Genomic DNA, 16,980 nt, shown 5'->3' with positions numbered 1-16,980 from the left:
TTGAAAAGTAAAGCGGTGTTGTAGAAGTCATTGAATGCTAGATTTTAATTGTGTTCTATGCTCATTCACCAACTTAGTAACCATTGTCAGAAAAGTATTATCAGGACATTACTAGAAAGAACTTTTTTTTTTTGTACTTTGAGATGAGTAGAATGTTCAATCAAAAGCCTGGTGTCAGGGAGACTTAATCATTCCCATCTAAATTGAGGACAAAATGTTGAACTAAGATTAGGCTAATTAGATGATTGTATTTCATTGTGCTTTTTAATTTTTTTATTATTACTAAATTTTATTAGTTTTAGTGAACATTTACAGAGATTTTGGGTTTTCGTTCATTCATTTTCTCTACCCTCCTCCCCAGTTCGTTCTTCTCCCCCCCCAATGTCTGTTTTAATTGTCCAATTGCCACAGTGCTTATTGAAGCCAGTTCTGATTAATCTCCTTTGTCAGTGTGTCCTTTGCCATTCCCTATCTCACCTCCCTGAGAGAGACTTCACCCTGATTCATAAGGAAAAGGGGATGGCGTTCTCTTAGCTACTTCCTGCTGAGAAGGGACTCATTGTACTTTTTAAGTTTTGCTTATTTGGAGATAAATATACTTAGCAACATATAAGGAATGTATTCTTCCTTTTTTTTAAAAAATTGTCATTTTAGTGAATGTTTACAGATAGATTTTTATTCATTCATTCATTTATTCATAAATATTTTTTCCTTCCTTTCCCCTCCTCCAGTTCACTTTGTAATGCTTGTTCTGTACCAGATTATTAGTTGTCATATATAATGTCCAGTTGTCTGTTCAGATTGTCTTTCTCATCATCAATTCCAGTGCTAAGTTCATTCTGTTGTTCTTTCCTTATTCCTCCATCCACTGGAATCCATCCTTTTGTTATACCAGTCGACTTAGGAAGAATTTGAGCTTTTGCAGCTGAGGTATTTCACTCAGCATAATGTTTTACAAATTCATCCAAGTTGTGTAGTGTTTTAGGAGTTCACCGTTTTTCAGTGCTATGTAATATTCTATAGTGTGGATGTACCATAGTTTCTCTATCCATTCATTTATTGGTGGGCACTTGGCTGCTTCCATATCGTGTAAGTCGTGTGGAGGTATGATAGATGTTACAATACTTATTGAGAATTAGAAATCACTACTGGGAGAGGACCTTTGCTTCAGTTTGTGTTTTTTTTTTTTTTTACTTCTTCAGTCACAGAATATTAAGACACACTGCGGTTATTTGTACCAGCCGATCTTTGAATGTAAGAGCCACTGTCTGCAGAAGTAATTCTCTTGAAGATGAAGAAGGCAGAGGAGGCAATATGCTAGTCTTTGTAGATGTAGAGAATATGAATACTGTAAGTTGTCTTAACAATTAGAGTTTTTAATTGTGTTTGAGAATGAAATCTTTTCACACCCTACTGTACCTTAAGGAATTTTTTTCTTTTAAAAGTCAGCATAAACTGGGACTTTAGAAATTCTGTCAGCTGTCTAACACAGACTACAATGCAGCATTGTTGTTATGAGCTGTCAAGTTCCCTGCAACTCATAGTGACCCTATGTAGTCTAGATTTAAAGTGTTGTATACTTGGGAAAGCGTAAGATTTTAACAATTTAAAATTGCAAGTTAAAGATCAAAAGAAAAAATTTTATTAAAAATTGGCAAAGTAAATTTTAACCCTTTTAGTACTAGCAGCGTAACTTATTTTCATAGATTCTAGTTATGGAGAAAAAAATTCTTCTTACCCCTAGTATTGTAACAGATGCCCTCCTGGAAATACATTGTAATTGGAAATAATTCTTGGATAAAATGTTGACTTCCATGTTCTGAAGAATGTTAGTAGGATATTATGCTTAAGTGTGGTTCATCATTAAAAAAAAATAATAATCTTCATTTGCTGTTTACCAAAAAAGTTTCTCCCAAAAAACCAAAAGAATATATAGATAGGAATTTAAGATAAGAAACTTTGTGAACTGGTCCTTCTCCGGTTCATAAGCATGACGATTGGAACTTGACACTGCTGTGTGATATGTACCACCCCTTAAACCTTGTTACGACATGGGCAGCTACCCATCTGACATGAGGAAAAAAACCCACAACTTTCCAAACTACATGTTGTTAATGTCCAAATACAGATTTATTTTAATGGTTAATTCATACTTATTTTGATATTAATATTTGAATATTATTTTTACTGGACTATTTTAATTTGACAGAGTGAAGCAGGTGTTAAGGAATTTCATATTGTACAAATGTCAAGCAGTAGCAAACACTGGAAGCTACAGAAATCTGTAAATCTCTCCGAAAACAAAGGTTTGTTTAATTTTCCTCCACTTCATAACAAAAGTTATACATTTTGCATGATGATACCAGATTATGATGAGATTTTTAGTGCATTTCTTATACTTTTTGTTTATGTAATTAGATGACATTTTTTTAATTACTTTTTTGTCTTGTTTTCACCATACTTTCATTGCTTGCATTTTTTTCTTTTTCAAACTGTGTAATTAGTGTATATGCTCATTGTTAAAAATGAAAATATGATAGCATTGCAGTCAGTTTTATCAAGTGCTTATTACATGCTGCACCATGTTTGTTACATGCAGTATTGACTCATGTCAATTCTCCTTAAATTCTCATAATAAGCTAAGAGAAAAATACAATGACTAGTCTTATTTTACTGATGAAGATTCTTTAGAGGATTTACGTGCTTATCCACAGTTACACAGTGCTTAATTAGTAGGGATTCAATTTTACTATAGGTTGAGAAAAATCTTTGGAATTGTTTTATCTTTCTAGATGCCAAACTTGCCAGTAGAGAAAAGGGAAAGTTTTGCTTCAAGGCAGTAAGATGTAAGGAACAAGAAGGTAAATATATTTTATTTTCACAATTTCATAAGTAGTCCTTTCATATTTCATACCAATGATATGATTAGTTTCGTTTTTCCTGTTTTTCAGCTGCTGCACAGTCCTCAGAAAAATACACCTTTGCAGATATCATCTTTGGAAATGAACAGGTATGTAAATAAACATTATAGTGTTTGATTTACAAAGTCACAGTTCTAGAATTTCTGGCTATTTGTTTCAATAATCTGCAAGTTTTTTGGAGGATGAGAGTTTATAGCTTCTTTCATCCCTCAAAGCAAACCAAAAATTCTATATGAACCATGCCACTTTCATGAGTTATTTAAAATGAACTTTATTTTGAGAATGTTTTATGTTATTATAAAACAAGTACCTGTATATAAGTATTCTGTTTATTAATGGAAGTGATTGGAGTGGAACATACAGGGGGATACTCTCCTGGGTATATTTTAATGTTTGATAATCAACTCTTCAGGTTAACACACACATAATGTATCCTATATTCCAGAAACCACAAATGTAGATATTTTGTTATGAATCATGGTGTTCAGTTAATTAAAGGTAATTTTTGGAGTCCATTTAAAATTATTTTCTCTTGCTATCTCCCATCAGATAGAAAGAATAAGTTAATATTAATTCTATTTGCATTTTGTTTTATTGAATAATAATGCCTGTTATTAGTATTTAGATGGTAAATCCTTGATGCTTCGAAGGTTAAGCCTAATATCAGGTCAAGGGGAACATAGTTTTAACTATTTTATGATAAGAACCTTAAGCAATAGGAAAACTTTTACATATTTTTTTCTTTTTAAGTTTTTTTATTAATATATTTTATTTTAAATTTTATTTTAATAATTTCAGTGAACATTTACAGAGATTTTGGATTTCCATTCATTCATTGTTGCACTTTTCTCCCTGCCCAGCCCTCTCCCTGTGCCCCCCCCCCCCCCCAGCCCCAGTTCGCTCCTCTCTTTGAAAAGTAAAAGAAAAATTCTTTGATATACAATCCTCCCGCATCCCTCCCACCGCTCCCAAGTACACTCCATTATGCAACCTTAATTGTGGACTCTTGTGATAACCATAATACCCTATCATACATCGCTTTAAAATTATTCTTTCCCTTACCTGTTTCTGTGCAGTATACGCAATTTATCCAGTTTTTCTCAGTCTTACCCCAACCCTGATATCAGTCCCATTTTGCAGTAATGGTACCATGCAGTATTTGTCCTTTTGTGACTATTTCACTCAGCATAATGTCCTCCAGGGTCACCCATTTTGAATAATATTGCATGAGTTCCTTGTTTTTGCCTTTTTAAGTTTTAATGTGGCTTCTCTGAATTAGACTGACAGAGCTGTCAAAAAATTACTGAATAGCTTTTGTGTGTGTTTTATAAAGGTTACAAAAATAAAGGGTTTTTCAGGATATATTTAATTGAAATAATGTAAGTGATAAAGAGAAATGTTTTTATGAAGTCTATATATCATTTTCTTGTCATTATCTGTTTTTCTTTGCTTTTACATTAGTTTTCATTCAATTATTCATGTATATTATGTTATATAATCTTTTATATTGAAAACATTATATAGACCTGATTTTCTTTTACTAGATCATAAGTTCAACAAGCCCATGTGCTGACTTCTTTTACCGAAGTTTATCCTCTGAATTGAAAAAGCCACAAGCGCAACCTTCTGTACATTCAGAAAAACAGTCCTTAGAGGATGCACTGAAATTGATTCAGAAATGCAGTGAGGTGGATTTGAATATTGTCATTTTATGGAAGGTATGTGTTGCTAGATTATTTCCACAAGCCTTGCTTTCACATATTTAGCCTAAAGAAATGCAAGTTATTTGTAGTTTTATCTGCTTAAACATTCTAATTTTCATGTCAAAATTAATTTTATAGTAGTTCTAGAATTACTCTTTTTTCTTTCCAAAAGAAAAAAAACATTCATCCAGATACTCTTCTTGCATACTTTTATGTCTAGCATTTTACTGGTAATATTGTAGATAATACAGCCCCATGGAAAAAAGTAGTGTTAAAACATTTTATTATGGCATTTCAAACATTCTGCAGAGGAAAACTAGCACGTGAACCTTAGGTCCTTATCCATAAGGCTCCATCAGCCACTAATTTGTTTGGTATTCTTATTTAATTTACTTGTATTTCTTTAATTTTACTTTCCTTTTTGTTGGTAGTTTATTTGAAAATTAAAATGAAACAAACAACTAAGTTTAAATTTTTTAAGTTTCTCTTAACCTACAACAGGTTCTTCCCTCTCTTTTTCTTTTTTGAAAATTTATTTCTTAAAAAACAAAAACAAACGGGGTTGTTCATTTGTTGTGCAGAACCTCCTATATTCTCCATTTCTTTGGTTGAGTACTATGGCATTAATGAATATCTTTCTTAAGCTCCCCTAATGGTATTCCTAACAAGAGCCTTGGTTTACATTCGTGTTCTGTCTTTGTCAAGTGTTAGCTAATGCTGTGTGCTTTAAGCTGCATCATTACAGGCAGAACAAAATGTATGGTGCCCACCTTAGTGGTGACAACTTATCAGTGGATTCAGATAAAGATCACGTTCTGTTTTATTATATTCTCTATTAATTTATCATTTAATGATTTAAATAGTTTGTGTGTGATCATCAGATATTGAGTTGGTGCTAATGCGAAACCTATACTCGGACCAAGAGGCGGTCGTCAGAACAGAGCAGGATAACACTGCATGGTTCAAAATTGGGAAGGGTGTGTGCCAGGGATGTGTCCTATCTCCATACCTTTTCAGCCTGTACGCAGAGCAGATTATCCGAGAGGCTGGGCTCTATGAGGAGAAGCGTGGTGCTAGGATTGGTGGATGATCTGTCAACAATCTGCGTTATGCAGATGACACAGCCCTGCTTGCTGAAACTGAGGAGGACCTCATGCACTTACTGCTGAGGGTCAAGGACTGCAGCCTTCAGTATGGACTGAGGCTCAATGTCAAGAAGACAAAGATTCTCACCACTGGACCAATTGATAGCATCAGGATGGATGGCGAAGAGATTGAGATTGTTCACAACTTCGGTTTGCTCGGCTCCACAGTCAGCACTCTTGGCACCACCAGCCAGGAAATCAAAAAGCGTATCGCGATGGGAAAGTCTGCTGTTAGGGACCTCTCTAAAGTACTCAAGAGCAACGGTGTCTCTCTGGAGACTAAGGTGCGCCTGATACAGGCCATGGTCTTTGAAATCACTTGTTATGCATCAGAGAGTTGGACATTGACTAGGGAGGACAGAAGGAGAATTGATGCCTTTGAGCTGTGGTGCTGGAGAAGAGTATTGAATGTACCATGGACTGCCAAGAAAACAAATAGATTCATCCTAGAGAGGGTTAAACCAGGCTACTCCTTGGAGGCAAAGATTCTGGGGCTTTGTCTGACATAGTTTGGACATGTTGCAAGGAGAGACAGGCCTTTGGAGAGGGACATCACGCTGGGTAGAGTAGAGCGACAGCGCAGGAGGGGAAGCCCCTCTATGAGGTGGGTTGATTCAGTGACTGGGGTAATCGGGATGGGTGTGTCAGAGGCAATGCGATTGGCACAGGATAGAGCAGGGTTTAGGGCTGTTGTACATAGGGTCGCTATGAGTCGCAAACGACTCGACGGCACATAACAACAACAACAACTTTTAAGTTTAGCACCAAGTGAGACAACATATTGTGTTTTGTATTTTACAGGCATATGTTGTGGAAGACAATAAACAGCTTATTTTGGAAGGACAGCATCATGTTATTCTTCACACTATAGGAAAAGAAGCATTTTCATATCCTCAAAAACAGGTAATGGCGAAATTTATAGTTTATATTTGACTTTTCCTGTTAGCTTGGGCTTTTTTGTTACTCTTACGTTGTATGTGTATCTCTTTGGCTTTGTAGGTATCTACTTAAGCAGACTCTGTTGGAATTGAAGTAATAGGTAGCAGATTATTTATTAAACTTGGAAATTAACATGACTATTTAAAAATGTCATAGCACTCACTTGAAAGTGGTAAGCTTCACTTATGAGCTTGGAGTTTACTAAGGTATATTCTACTTGAATCTGGAAGTCAAAGCTTTAAAAAGAATGTATTTACATAAGAGGAAGGGAAACAACTTCTCTCTACTTTCCTATCTTTAAGAAGTTTATTTTGCAGCACTCAGGAGGTGTGTTGTAAAAGTGAACAGTGGACTCTGTAGTTGTGCAACAGCTGATAATAGCATTTGATGTACATTGTCATCTTTCTTAAACTACTCTTTAGCCTTATAAAAAAATTCTTATAAATTACCATTGACCTGTCAGTTATAATTCATAATGACTCTGTAAAAAACAGATAGTAATCTTATTCATAGTTCTACTTTTAGATGCATATGAAACAGTTGAAACTGTCTATACACTTATTCTTCTATTCTTGCATACTTACTTACTTTTAGAGATGTGTAGATAAAAATGCAACAAATTTTACTATACGAAGTTTGATTGTAAATATTTTTTTAAGCTTTATGGGTTCGATGGCTGTGCCACAATTAACCAACACTGCTATTGGATCTAAAAGTAGAACATAAATAGTATATTTTTTAAAAAAAAGGATGAGGTCATATTTCTGTTCATTTTAAAACAAAGGGCAGGATCTGTTTGGCTTGGGGACTATAGCTTGTGAATACCTGGGATACATTAAAACTCAAACTGCTTAAGAGAAAATGAGAAAAATATCAAAATTATCCTGGTATCTAATGGAGAATAAAAGAAGAACCTAGAGAGAAAATAATGGTAATAGAAATAGAACATTAGTCTTTATTTCCATTTAGATGAAAATGATTAATATTCTTTGAAATGTTTACAGCTCACCTGACACTGGCTATATTAATAATTTTGCATAAACATTAACCTTCAACTAAGTAGTTTAAAGGGATCTCAGGTGGTTTAATTGTTAGGAATTTTGCTGCTAACCCAAAGGCAGTTCAAATCTACCAGCTTGCTCCATGAGAGAAAGATGGACAGACTTCTCCTGTGCAATGAACTGCCTCTTAAAACCCATTGGAAGGTCAGCTAGCCATGTGGTGGTCCCTACTTGATGGTACATAACAACAGCATAGGTAGTTGAAACATAAATTATAAAATACATGTCTTTTTTTTTAATCCAATAGTGTATTACTATTGTTTGACTAATTTGCTATACTGACAGTGAAAATACAAATTTCGTCTAAATGTTCAGGACTCTGAAGCATCATTGGACAGCCTTTCTTCATCCTCCATGCTAAGAGGTGTAATAATATGGAACACTTCATGAATGTGCATGTTATCCTTACTCAGTGGCTATGCTAATTTTCTCTGTATTGTTCCAATTTTAGTACATGTGCTCCCAAAACAAGCACATCAGTCTAGTTTAAAAATGAAATTTTAAAGTAATTTTAGATGCTAACTATTGAAGCAGATTCTGTACGATTGAATGTCTCCACCAAATCCTTAACAGTTTTTAACAGATGAGAACTTCCAGGACAACTTTTTGGAATAATTATTGTTAAGAAACTCTTTTTACTTGTGAACAAATTATATGTATTCATTTTTTAACAGGATCAGTATGTGAAGTTGGTGTGATTATGACTAACTTCAGGATATAATAATAAATAATAAATATAATAGTAAATAATCAGTCTGAATAAGTAAGATCTGAGTAAATGAAGATGTTGCAAATGATAACTGGTTATATTAAGTCACAGCTGAAAAGCACTTTTCAGATTTTGTATAGCTTTATCTCTACTAGTTTTAACTTCTTTTGTTTGTCTATAATATACAAAAGGCAATCATTACATTGTCATAATTTTTCTTTTCTTTTCTCAGGAACCACCAGAAATGGAGCTATTAAAATTTGTCAGGCCAGAAAACACTACAGTTTCTTCAAGACCACCAGTGGAGCAGCTTTCTAGTCTCATTAAAACGAGTCTTCACTATCCAGAATCTTTTAATCATCCATTTCATCTAAAAAGGTTTGAGATTATTTTTCCTACTTTCTACAACACTCACACACATTTATGTATTTAATTTTGCAGTGACACCCTAAACATTGAAGAATAATTTTAGAATAATACTAAATCTATAGGAATTCCTCTTAAGTAATTTAACCGTGCTCGTTCCAATCCACAAACTGGAGCACAAGATGGTATTCTCCTCTCATTTCATTTATAACTTGACTAACACACTGGAGGGCCGTCTGTGAGTCAGTTCCAGCCCAATGGTAATGAGGGGGTGGCCCCCATGGGAGCTCTGGTGACCGAGGTGGTAGGGGAGTGGTGTTGCTATCCAAAAGGCCTTCCATCTCGGATGATTCATATTCACCAGTTGGATTCAAATTTGCCTAATCAAAGATCACTGAGTTGGTATCAACTGGAATGACAGTGATGAGTGAGTATTACTTTTCATTGCAGCCATAGTTAAAACTAGTGAATACCTCAGCCATCTCTGGATTGGCATAGTTTCTTTTGAGGATGAGTTTTTACATTATGCTTCAACTGGGGGACATTTATCACTTCTGTTTTAGACACAAATTAAACTTGACAATGTGACTATAATAAAGACTCATTTAGTAGTTCAAATTTAGAAATTATTTACTTAAGATAATTATTAAGTGTTGAGAAAACCTTTAAAAGATTTCAGATTTGCACAGATGGAGAGAAACTTCATTTGGAATCAACAAACTTGAAAGTAATAACTGAAAGGAACTCCAGTAGCATAGTGTGTAACACTGTATACCACTTCTGGCTGCTAACCAAAAGGTCCATAGTTTGAATCCACCAGCAGCTCTGTAGAAGAAGAGATGAGCATTGCCCTTCCATAAAAATTAATTGCCTCGGAAACCCAATGGAGAGTTTCTGTAGGTTGGAATCAACTCGCTGACAGGTTTTGATAATTGAAGGTATGAGGAAATTTAAGAAAGATTCATGCTTCGGTCTTTTCCTTAGAGATTCTCATTTGATTGACCTGAGGTAGGGGATGAGTATCATATTTTTCTAAAGTTCTTGAAGTAGTCCTAAATGTTTGTAAGTGAAATACAAATAAGAGTATGTAACTATACTTCTTTGTGTACAGATTATATGCATTTATTATGTTCCTCAAATCTATACCAACCTTGTAAAATGTTTTCTTCCAACATGATCTTTCCTTTCTCTCGTGCTTAATGAACTAATTATAATATTAAAAACGAGGTTATCTAAACAAGTATATCCTCATAAGTATAGGAATAATTTACATGGTTCCAGAATATCATGGGTCTATGCAAATTTGGTAAATAACATAAATGTTTAGGCCAAAATTAGATTAATCTCAGTAAACATAAAGAGGACAGGGTTTTATTATACCTCAAAGAAATTTCTCTGGATAGAGTATTTAACTTTATTTTTCCTTTCAGTAAACTAATACCTTAAAAGCCCTTATATTGGAAGAGGAAATACTCTAAATGGAAATAAGTTTGGTTTGTGGGTGTTTATGTGAGAGTTCTTGTATTTAGCATTCAAGCATTGTACAAATATGCTTTGTTTTTACCCAGTTATTTGTCTTGACTGTTTAATTTAGGGATGGGTGGGGTATTTTTCTTCCTTGAATTTAAATTTTTTTAAGGAGCAGGCTTTCAGTCTTTTGTATAAAGGGTTGTTGTGAGTCTGAGTAAGACTAGTTGGCATCTAACTATGGCAACAATAAACAGCAACATTCTGTTAGGTATTTTTTGCATATTCTTTTTAGGAAAGTTCTGTCTTTAAGAAAAAGTGAACTGCCAGCTTTTTCATGGTCATTTGTTTTCCCCACAGCCTTTGCTTAGTACCAGTGACACTTTTACTTTCCAATTGTTCTAAAACTGATGTGGATGTAATAGTTGATCTACGTCATAAAACAACAAGGTAAAGATTTTTTTAATTTAATGTTATTTTTAGTTTACAATTTAAAATGATATGTGAAAATACAATATTGTTAAATTATCCAAAAGAATTAGCAGTATTGGATACAAAAAAGATTGCCCCCCACTTTTTTTCCCCCTTAATGTTAAAGAAGTTCATAGCAGATTGTCCAAGCATACAGTAGTGACAGAATGGAAAGAAATTTTCAAAAGCAGAAAATGAATTTTTCACAGAATGTTTTTTGTAAAAAAAGCTAGTTGATAAAAACTAAATTAAAATCAACAAGTTTGTGATAACATAGTAAAGTGATCATTTTTAAAAATATGTGTAGTTATAAAATATTTTTTAATTACTAAACCACACATTTTAGAGCCAGAAGCCTTTTGCAATTCATAATTCTCTTGCTATTTTAGAACAGTTACATGTATACCGAATATTATATACATAGTAATGTCATAAACAAAGTATGGGTCAGCTCTCAGCAATTTAGTACGTTATTTATATCATTCTCTGTATCACAAAGTACTGATGTTTTTAGTAAGGAGCTCTGATGATGTGGTCCTAGTACATAGGGAGTTAAGACTGCTAACCCAAAAGCCACACCTCAAATCCACTCCTGGGTCTGAGGGAGAAACGTGAGCACTCTTCTCCCATGTGATTTACAGCCTCAGAAATCCAATGTAGAGTCAGCTGTGCGTTGATTCTGGCTTAATGGCACTGGAAGAGAGTGTCCTTTTGGTAGATAATTGATTGTTTTCCATTTGTGTGTATGTATCTGTAACAGAGTGCTTAAAAAATTATACCTAGAGTCTACCATTTTTTTAGCTGCTGTTATGAGCATTAAATTGCGTGGTCTGAGCATTGTATCTAGAAAATAATAATTGTTAAATAAATGCTATCTATTTTAGTAACAGCCATCCATATGTAACAACTGTTGACATTATTGTTGTTAATTGTTCTTAAAATAACTTCTAGAAATAGGAATAGTGAATCCAAGGGGTATGGTAATGGAACTCTTCTATAGGCAAAGATGGAAAAAGAATTTCCTTACCTTACCATTCATTGTCTTTCTCTCTTAGTCCAGAAGCATTGGAAATCCATGGATCCTTCACATGGCTTGGACAAACACAATATAAACTTCAGCTTAAAAGTCAGGAGATTCACAGTTTGCAGCTGAAAGCATGCTTTGTTCACACCGGTGTTTATAACCTTGGAACTCCTAGAGTATTTGCCAGGTTATCAGACCAAGTTACGGTGTTTGAAACAAGTCAGCAGAACTCCATGCCTGCCCTGATCATCATCAGTAATGTGTGAAAACCTAAGAAATTTATACTGAAACACAAGATGTTTTATTTTACTGAATGAGTTTACAGCAGTATTTGAAATATCTAACTTGTTATGGAGGTTGGTGTCAGATCACTCAATACTTGTCAGTTTTTTGATGCTGTAAAGCACCTTGGACTGAGGATATTTACATTCTTCTTTTTTATTTCTTTTAACCTTAATAACAATTCACGTGCTCAAAATACAGAATTTCAACAAATTCATGCACCTTATTAGACCCTGTCTTAAAGAATTGTAAGTCTGCAGTTACAACTTATTGATGCTATATGACTATTAGGAGAAGAGATGATTGGGAGAAAGGCCTTGTTGGCAATATTCCTATTAAGCCATTAGTCTAAATTCCAACTTTACTGTGAAGTTCTATAGAGTGTTAAATACAGACTTTTCCTGTCTTCACACAATTCTCCAAAGTCAGTTTTGAACTTTGGTTATAGAGAGTCTTCATATTGCAGTATCTGGTAGTCCCTGTGGCTTATACATAACTTTGTAAAAAGAAAAATAAAACTTTTTTCCAATGCTTTGAATATACTTTTGAAATGACTTTGACTTTTTTTCCTCATTCATCAGTATAGAGTGCATTATTTCATGAAATTTTTGCCCTTTAAATGATCATATTCTTTATTATGTAACTTTAACAATTGCGTTTATCTGTTTAAAAATAATGAATCTACTCAAGGTAATTAAAAATAAGCTTTTCAAAAATGTATTATATTTATAACAAATGTATTGTAAATAGAATAAAGACATAATATTCACTGTATGAATTTATTAGAAGTCTCTTTTTTTAAAAAAACTGATTTTCTGAAGATTAACTATTTTTATATTTGAAATCATAAGAAACTGTGATAACAACCTATCATAACAAACTATAGCTAACATTGAGAAGAATGAGAATTCCAGAACACTTAATTATGCTTATACAACCAAGAAAATGTACCAACAGAGCAAGGGAAGAAATGGTTACAAATTGGGGAATGTGTGCATCAGGGCTGTTTCCTTTCTCTGTACCTATTCAGTCATATGCTGAGCAAGTCATTTGAGAAGCTGGACTTGATTGTGGCATCAGGATTGAAGGAACACTCATCAACAACCTGTATTGTGCAAGTGGCACAACCTTGCTTGCTGAAAGCAAGGAGGACATGAAGTGCTTGCCACAGAAGTTCAAGAACTGCAGCGTTGGATTATATCTCAACATCAAGAAAACAAAAATTCTCACCACTAGACTGATAGGCAACACAGATGGAGAAAACACTGACATTATCATTTTCATCTTGCTTGGTCAGTACCCTTGGTACCAGCAGTCAGGAAATCAGAAGACGTATAACATGGGAAATGGCTTCTCTCAGGGATCTTTCCAAAGCCCTGAAGAGCAGTGATGTCAGTTTAGAGGCTAAGGTGCATCTAATTCAAGCCACAGTCTTTCCAATCACCTACCAAGTCTAAGGTGCATTTCAGAGCTGGACAAAGAACGACAGACAAATGTGTCTGAGTTGTGGTATTGGAAAAGAAAGAATACTGAATATCCCATGGACTGCCAAGAGAACGAACAGTGGATCTTAGAGAAAGTGGAACCAGAGAGCTCTTGGAGGAAAGGATGGTGAAGCTTCATCTCACATACTCTTGACATGTTAAGACAGACTAATTCCTTGGAAAGAGACAAATGCTTAGAAAGGTGGCCGGTGAGTGAAGGAAAGGAAGACCATCAATGAGATGGGTTGATACAGTCGGGGCTCAAACGTGTCAGAGAAGGTAAAGGTGGAGCAGGGTAGGACAGAGTTCAGATCTCTTGTTCGAAAGATTGCTGTGAGTCGTACTTGACTTGCTGGCACTTAACTATTTGAAATCTGTGCCACCACTATTGTAGTTGGTACCTTGCCATTTTCATAAGGAACTTTTTATTTTGTTTATGAAATTACAGTGACTATTCTTAAAGATTTTGATAGTTTTGTGATACACAAGTAAGTTAATGTCAGGTCTATGGTCACAAATTTGGATATCCATTTATGTCTTGAAGTAAGGAAGGAAGATCAGTGTTTATTGAATCTGTTTAATTACATTTCCTATCTGATTATGGAAGACTAGGTAATTTAGCCTTGCAGCTGAAGTAATCAAAAATATTTAAGCAAAATATAAGAAAATACTTCCTATAAAACAAAATATTGGGGGAGCTCTGGTGGCCTAGTGGCAAGGAGCTGCAACTGCAATCCCACAGGCACACGGTTCGAATCCACCAGATGCTCTGCTGGGAAAAGGAGGAACAATCTCCTCCTGTACCAGTCAGATCTGATTTGACGGTACACTCACACAAAAATAAAAAAAAAAATTAAAAAAACAACAACAAAATGTTATTTTGTTAGGTGCCATCGTGTCAGTTCTGATCTATAACATTCCTGTGATAGAGAGGGGAAAATCCAGTAAACAATACTGTGTATAGAAGAAAACACTGCCCATTCCCTGTACAGTCCTCATGGGGTTGCTGTGCTTGAACCTTTATTGTGTCGGTTCATCTGTCTTGTTTAGAGTCTTTGCTGACTGACTGCTTTTACAAGTCGATAACGTCAAGGACTGTTCCTCATGCCCAGAGTAAGCAAGGTGAATCTGTCTTGCTTCTGAGGAGCATTGTGCCTGTGTATCCTCAAGGTTCATTCTTACCCGTTTCGTGTTCTCTGTTCTTCGCAAACCCTGATTCAGAGGCATCAGTTCTTCATCATGATCTTCTCATTGTCGTTGAGCCGCACTAACTCTTAAAGCTGACTCTGCTTGAGTTGCAAAGGCAGCAGGAAGTTGCTTTCTTGCAAGGAGCCTCTGGTAGATTCAGACTGTCAGAAGTGAAGCATTTGGGTTAGAACAATGAGCTTTTGACTGTGTTACCAGACCATCCTGATTTCTTCTTCAGTCTGTCTCATCCGTTGTCCAGCTTCCACATGCATGTGAATCAGTTGAAAATACCATGGGTAGGGTTAGAACTCAAAGGGACATCCTTACCTTTTAGCCTTTGAAGGCTTCCGCCGCATTTGCAGATGGACAGTTAAATGAATAGCAGATTTTCTTTTTCCCTTCAAAGTTCTGGGAACCTATTGCCTAGTTTATCGTAACTATCTTATTTCATTCCCTTTTAAAACAAGTAGCTGTTGTGTAATGGAATGATTGTCTTGTTTGCACAGGTTGCAGATAATGTAAAAAAGACACCTAAAATAGTTTCAAATCCTTTTTTAAAGAAGTACATATTGAAGATAAGAAATTTATCTGGATTTATTTATCCAGATCCAGATAAAGAGCTCTTTTGAAGCTCATATAACCAGCCTGCAACTCATAGCAACTGTATGTACAACAGCCCTAAACTCTGCTCTATCCTGTGCCAATATTACTATCTCTGAAACACCTACCCCTATTACCACAGTAAATGAATCGGCCCATCTCAGCAAGGATCTTCCTCTTTTGTGCTGTCCTTTCACCCTCCCAAGCATGATGTCCCTCTCCAAAGACTGATCCTTAGGACATGTCCAAAGTAGGTCAGGTGAAGCTTTGTATAGCCTCAGAGTACATAAAACAAAGAATGCTACCCATATCAACTTACTGTAAGTATGAAAGGTAGCACTAAGTTTCAATAAGCTGCAGAAAACCTTTGAAAAATGGTGGGGATTGTAGGAATGTAGAAAGAATGAATAGAAAAATGAGACAGATCAGAGGACTTAAGGCTGAACTTAAACTAGAAAAGAGAAGCTAGCTATCCTGTTCAATATGGTAGATCAGGAAGAATATAGAAAATAGGCAAGACATCTTAGTAAGTTTGAAGGTGTTAGTTTCCAAAAGAAAACATTCATTCATTAAAGAAATTCTACTCTTCTGCGCTGACAGCAGAAAGCATTCTTGAATATGGAATGTTGAAAATCATCCAGAACCCCAACCATGTTTTAGCTACTAAAAGAATAGGCAAAACCGGTCCCTATCCACACAAAGCTACTACAAGAAAAATGGGAATCAAATTATATTAGCTGATAAAACTACCTTTCCCCTTGACTAAGCAAAAACTATATACATTGAACTAGATATCTTTAAACACGTATTTGGAGACTTGGAAAACTTAATTAGCTGTAAAGAGGGAGATAAGAATACCAAAGATTATTGATAGCAGGAAATAAATACAAGAAAATAATAGTAAAAATTGAAAAATTAGAAAATAATGTTGTTAGATGACCTTGAGTCAAAATATAACTGAACCCTGTCCTATCTTGCACCATCCTCATCTCTTAACACTTGAGCCTTTTCTGGGGTCACCGTGTGAATCCATCTCGTTTCCTTTCTCTGACCCCCACCTTTCCAAGCATCATGTCCCTTGCATTTCCTAGCAACATGCCCAAAGTATGTGAGGCAGTCTCCAAGAATCACTCTTGACTGCACTTTGAAGAAAGGGGCAAAAACATTAAAGAATGAAAATGCGATAATTAAAAAGGTTGGAAAGATAATGGAAAACGAAATAAAGTTCTCTCAAATTTAAAACCTTGCTTTTCATTAGGAGGGCTTTAGGGGTTGGATGAGCTCATATGCCATCTTGCTTGTCCTTTTTTCTTCTTTTTAGTCTTTTAAGTTGTCTGAGCAGCTCTTTCAGAGAGTTTTCAATACCCCCACTAGATACTAGAATTTGGAAAGTGTTATAGTTCGGGAAAACCAAGGGAGCATGGGGATGACGATGCAGAGATGCAGTGGAGAGCAGAACTAAACCAGCAACATTGCTGCAGCCCTGGGACAATTCCCCACTTCCCTCCCTCCACAGATCTGTGTTTGGAACTGAAGGCACTGTTAACAGCTTCAGCTTGCTTGGCTCCACAATCAACATTCTTGGTACCAGAAGTAAGGAAGTCAGAAGACAGATTGCAT

The 16,980-nt window shown here is 35.2% G+C and overlaps 1 protein-coding gene across 1 annotated transcript in view; it reads left to right on the top strand.

The window, feature by feature from the left end:
• TRAPPC8 (trafficking protein particle complex 8) overlaps window positions 1-12,924 on the top strand; it is an 80,479-nt gene extending 67,555 nt beyond the window's left edge. Inside the window, exons 21-29 of the mRNA XM_006899555.1 lie at window positions 1,203-1,350; window positions 2,210-2,306; window positions 2,793-2,861; window positions 2,952-3,010; window positions 4,466-4,639; window positions 6,571-6,672; window positions 8,711-8,856; window positions 10,672-10,761; window positions 11,838-12,924. Of these exons, the coding sequence (XP_006899617.1) occupies window positions 1,203-1,350; window positions 2,210-2,306; window positions 2,793-2,861; window positions 2,952-3,010; window positions 4,466-4,639; window positions 6,571-6,672; window positions 8,711-8,856; window positions 10,672-10,761; window positions 11,838-12,072 (1,120 nt within the window). The 3' untranslated portion in view covers window positions 12,073-12,924. The remainder of the gene's footprint in view (window positions 1-1,202; window positions 1,351-2,209; window positions 2,307-2,792; window positions 2,862-2,951; window positions 3,011-4,465; window positions 4,640-6,570; window positions 6,673-8,710; window positions 8,857-10,671; window positions 10,762-11,837) is intronic.
• Window positions 12,925-16,980: the final 4,056 nt, after the last annotated feature.

The sequence above is a fragment of the Elephantulus edwardii genome, unplaced genomic scaffold (assembly GCF_000299155.1).
Source record: "Elephantulus edwardii isolate Elephantulus edwardi_28Jun2011 unplaced genomic scaffold, EleEdw1.0 scaffold00261, whole genome shotgun sequence".
In the NCBI taxonomy this organism is placed as follows: domain Eukaryota; kingdom Metazoa; phylum Chordata; class Mammalia; order Macroscelidea; family Macroscelididae; genus Elephantulus; species Elephantulus edwardii.
Note: the sequence above shows the minus strand (reverse complement) of the source record. Positions and strands in the feature narration are given on the sequence as shown.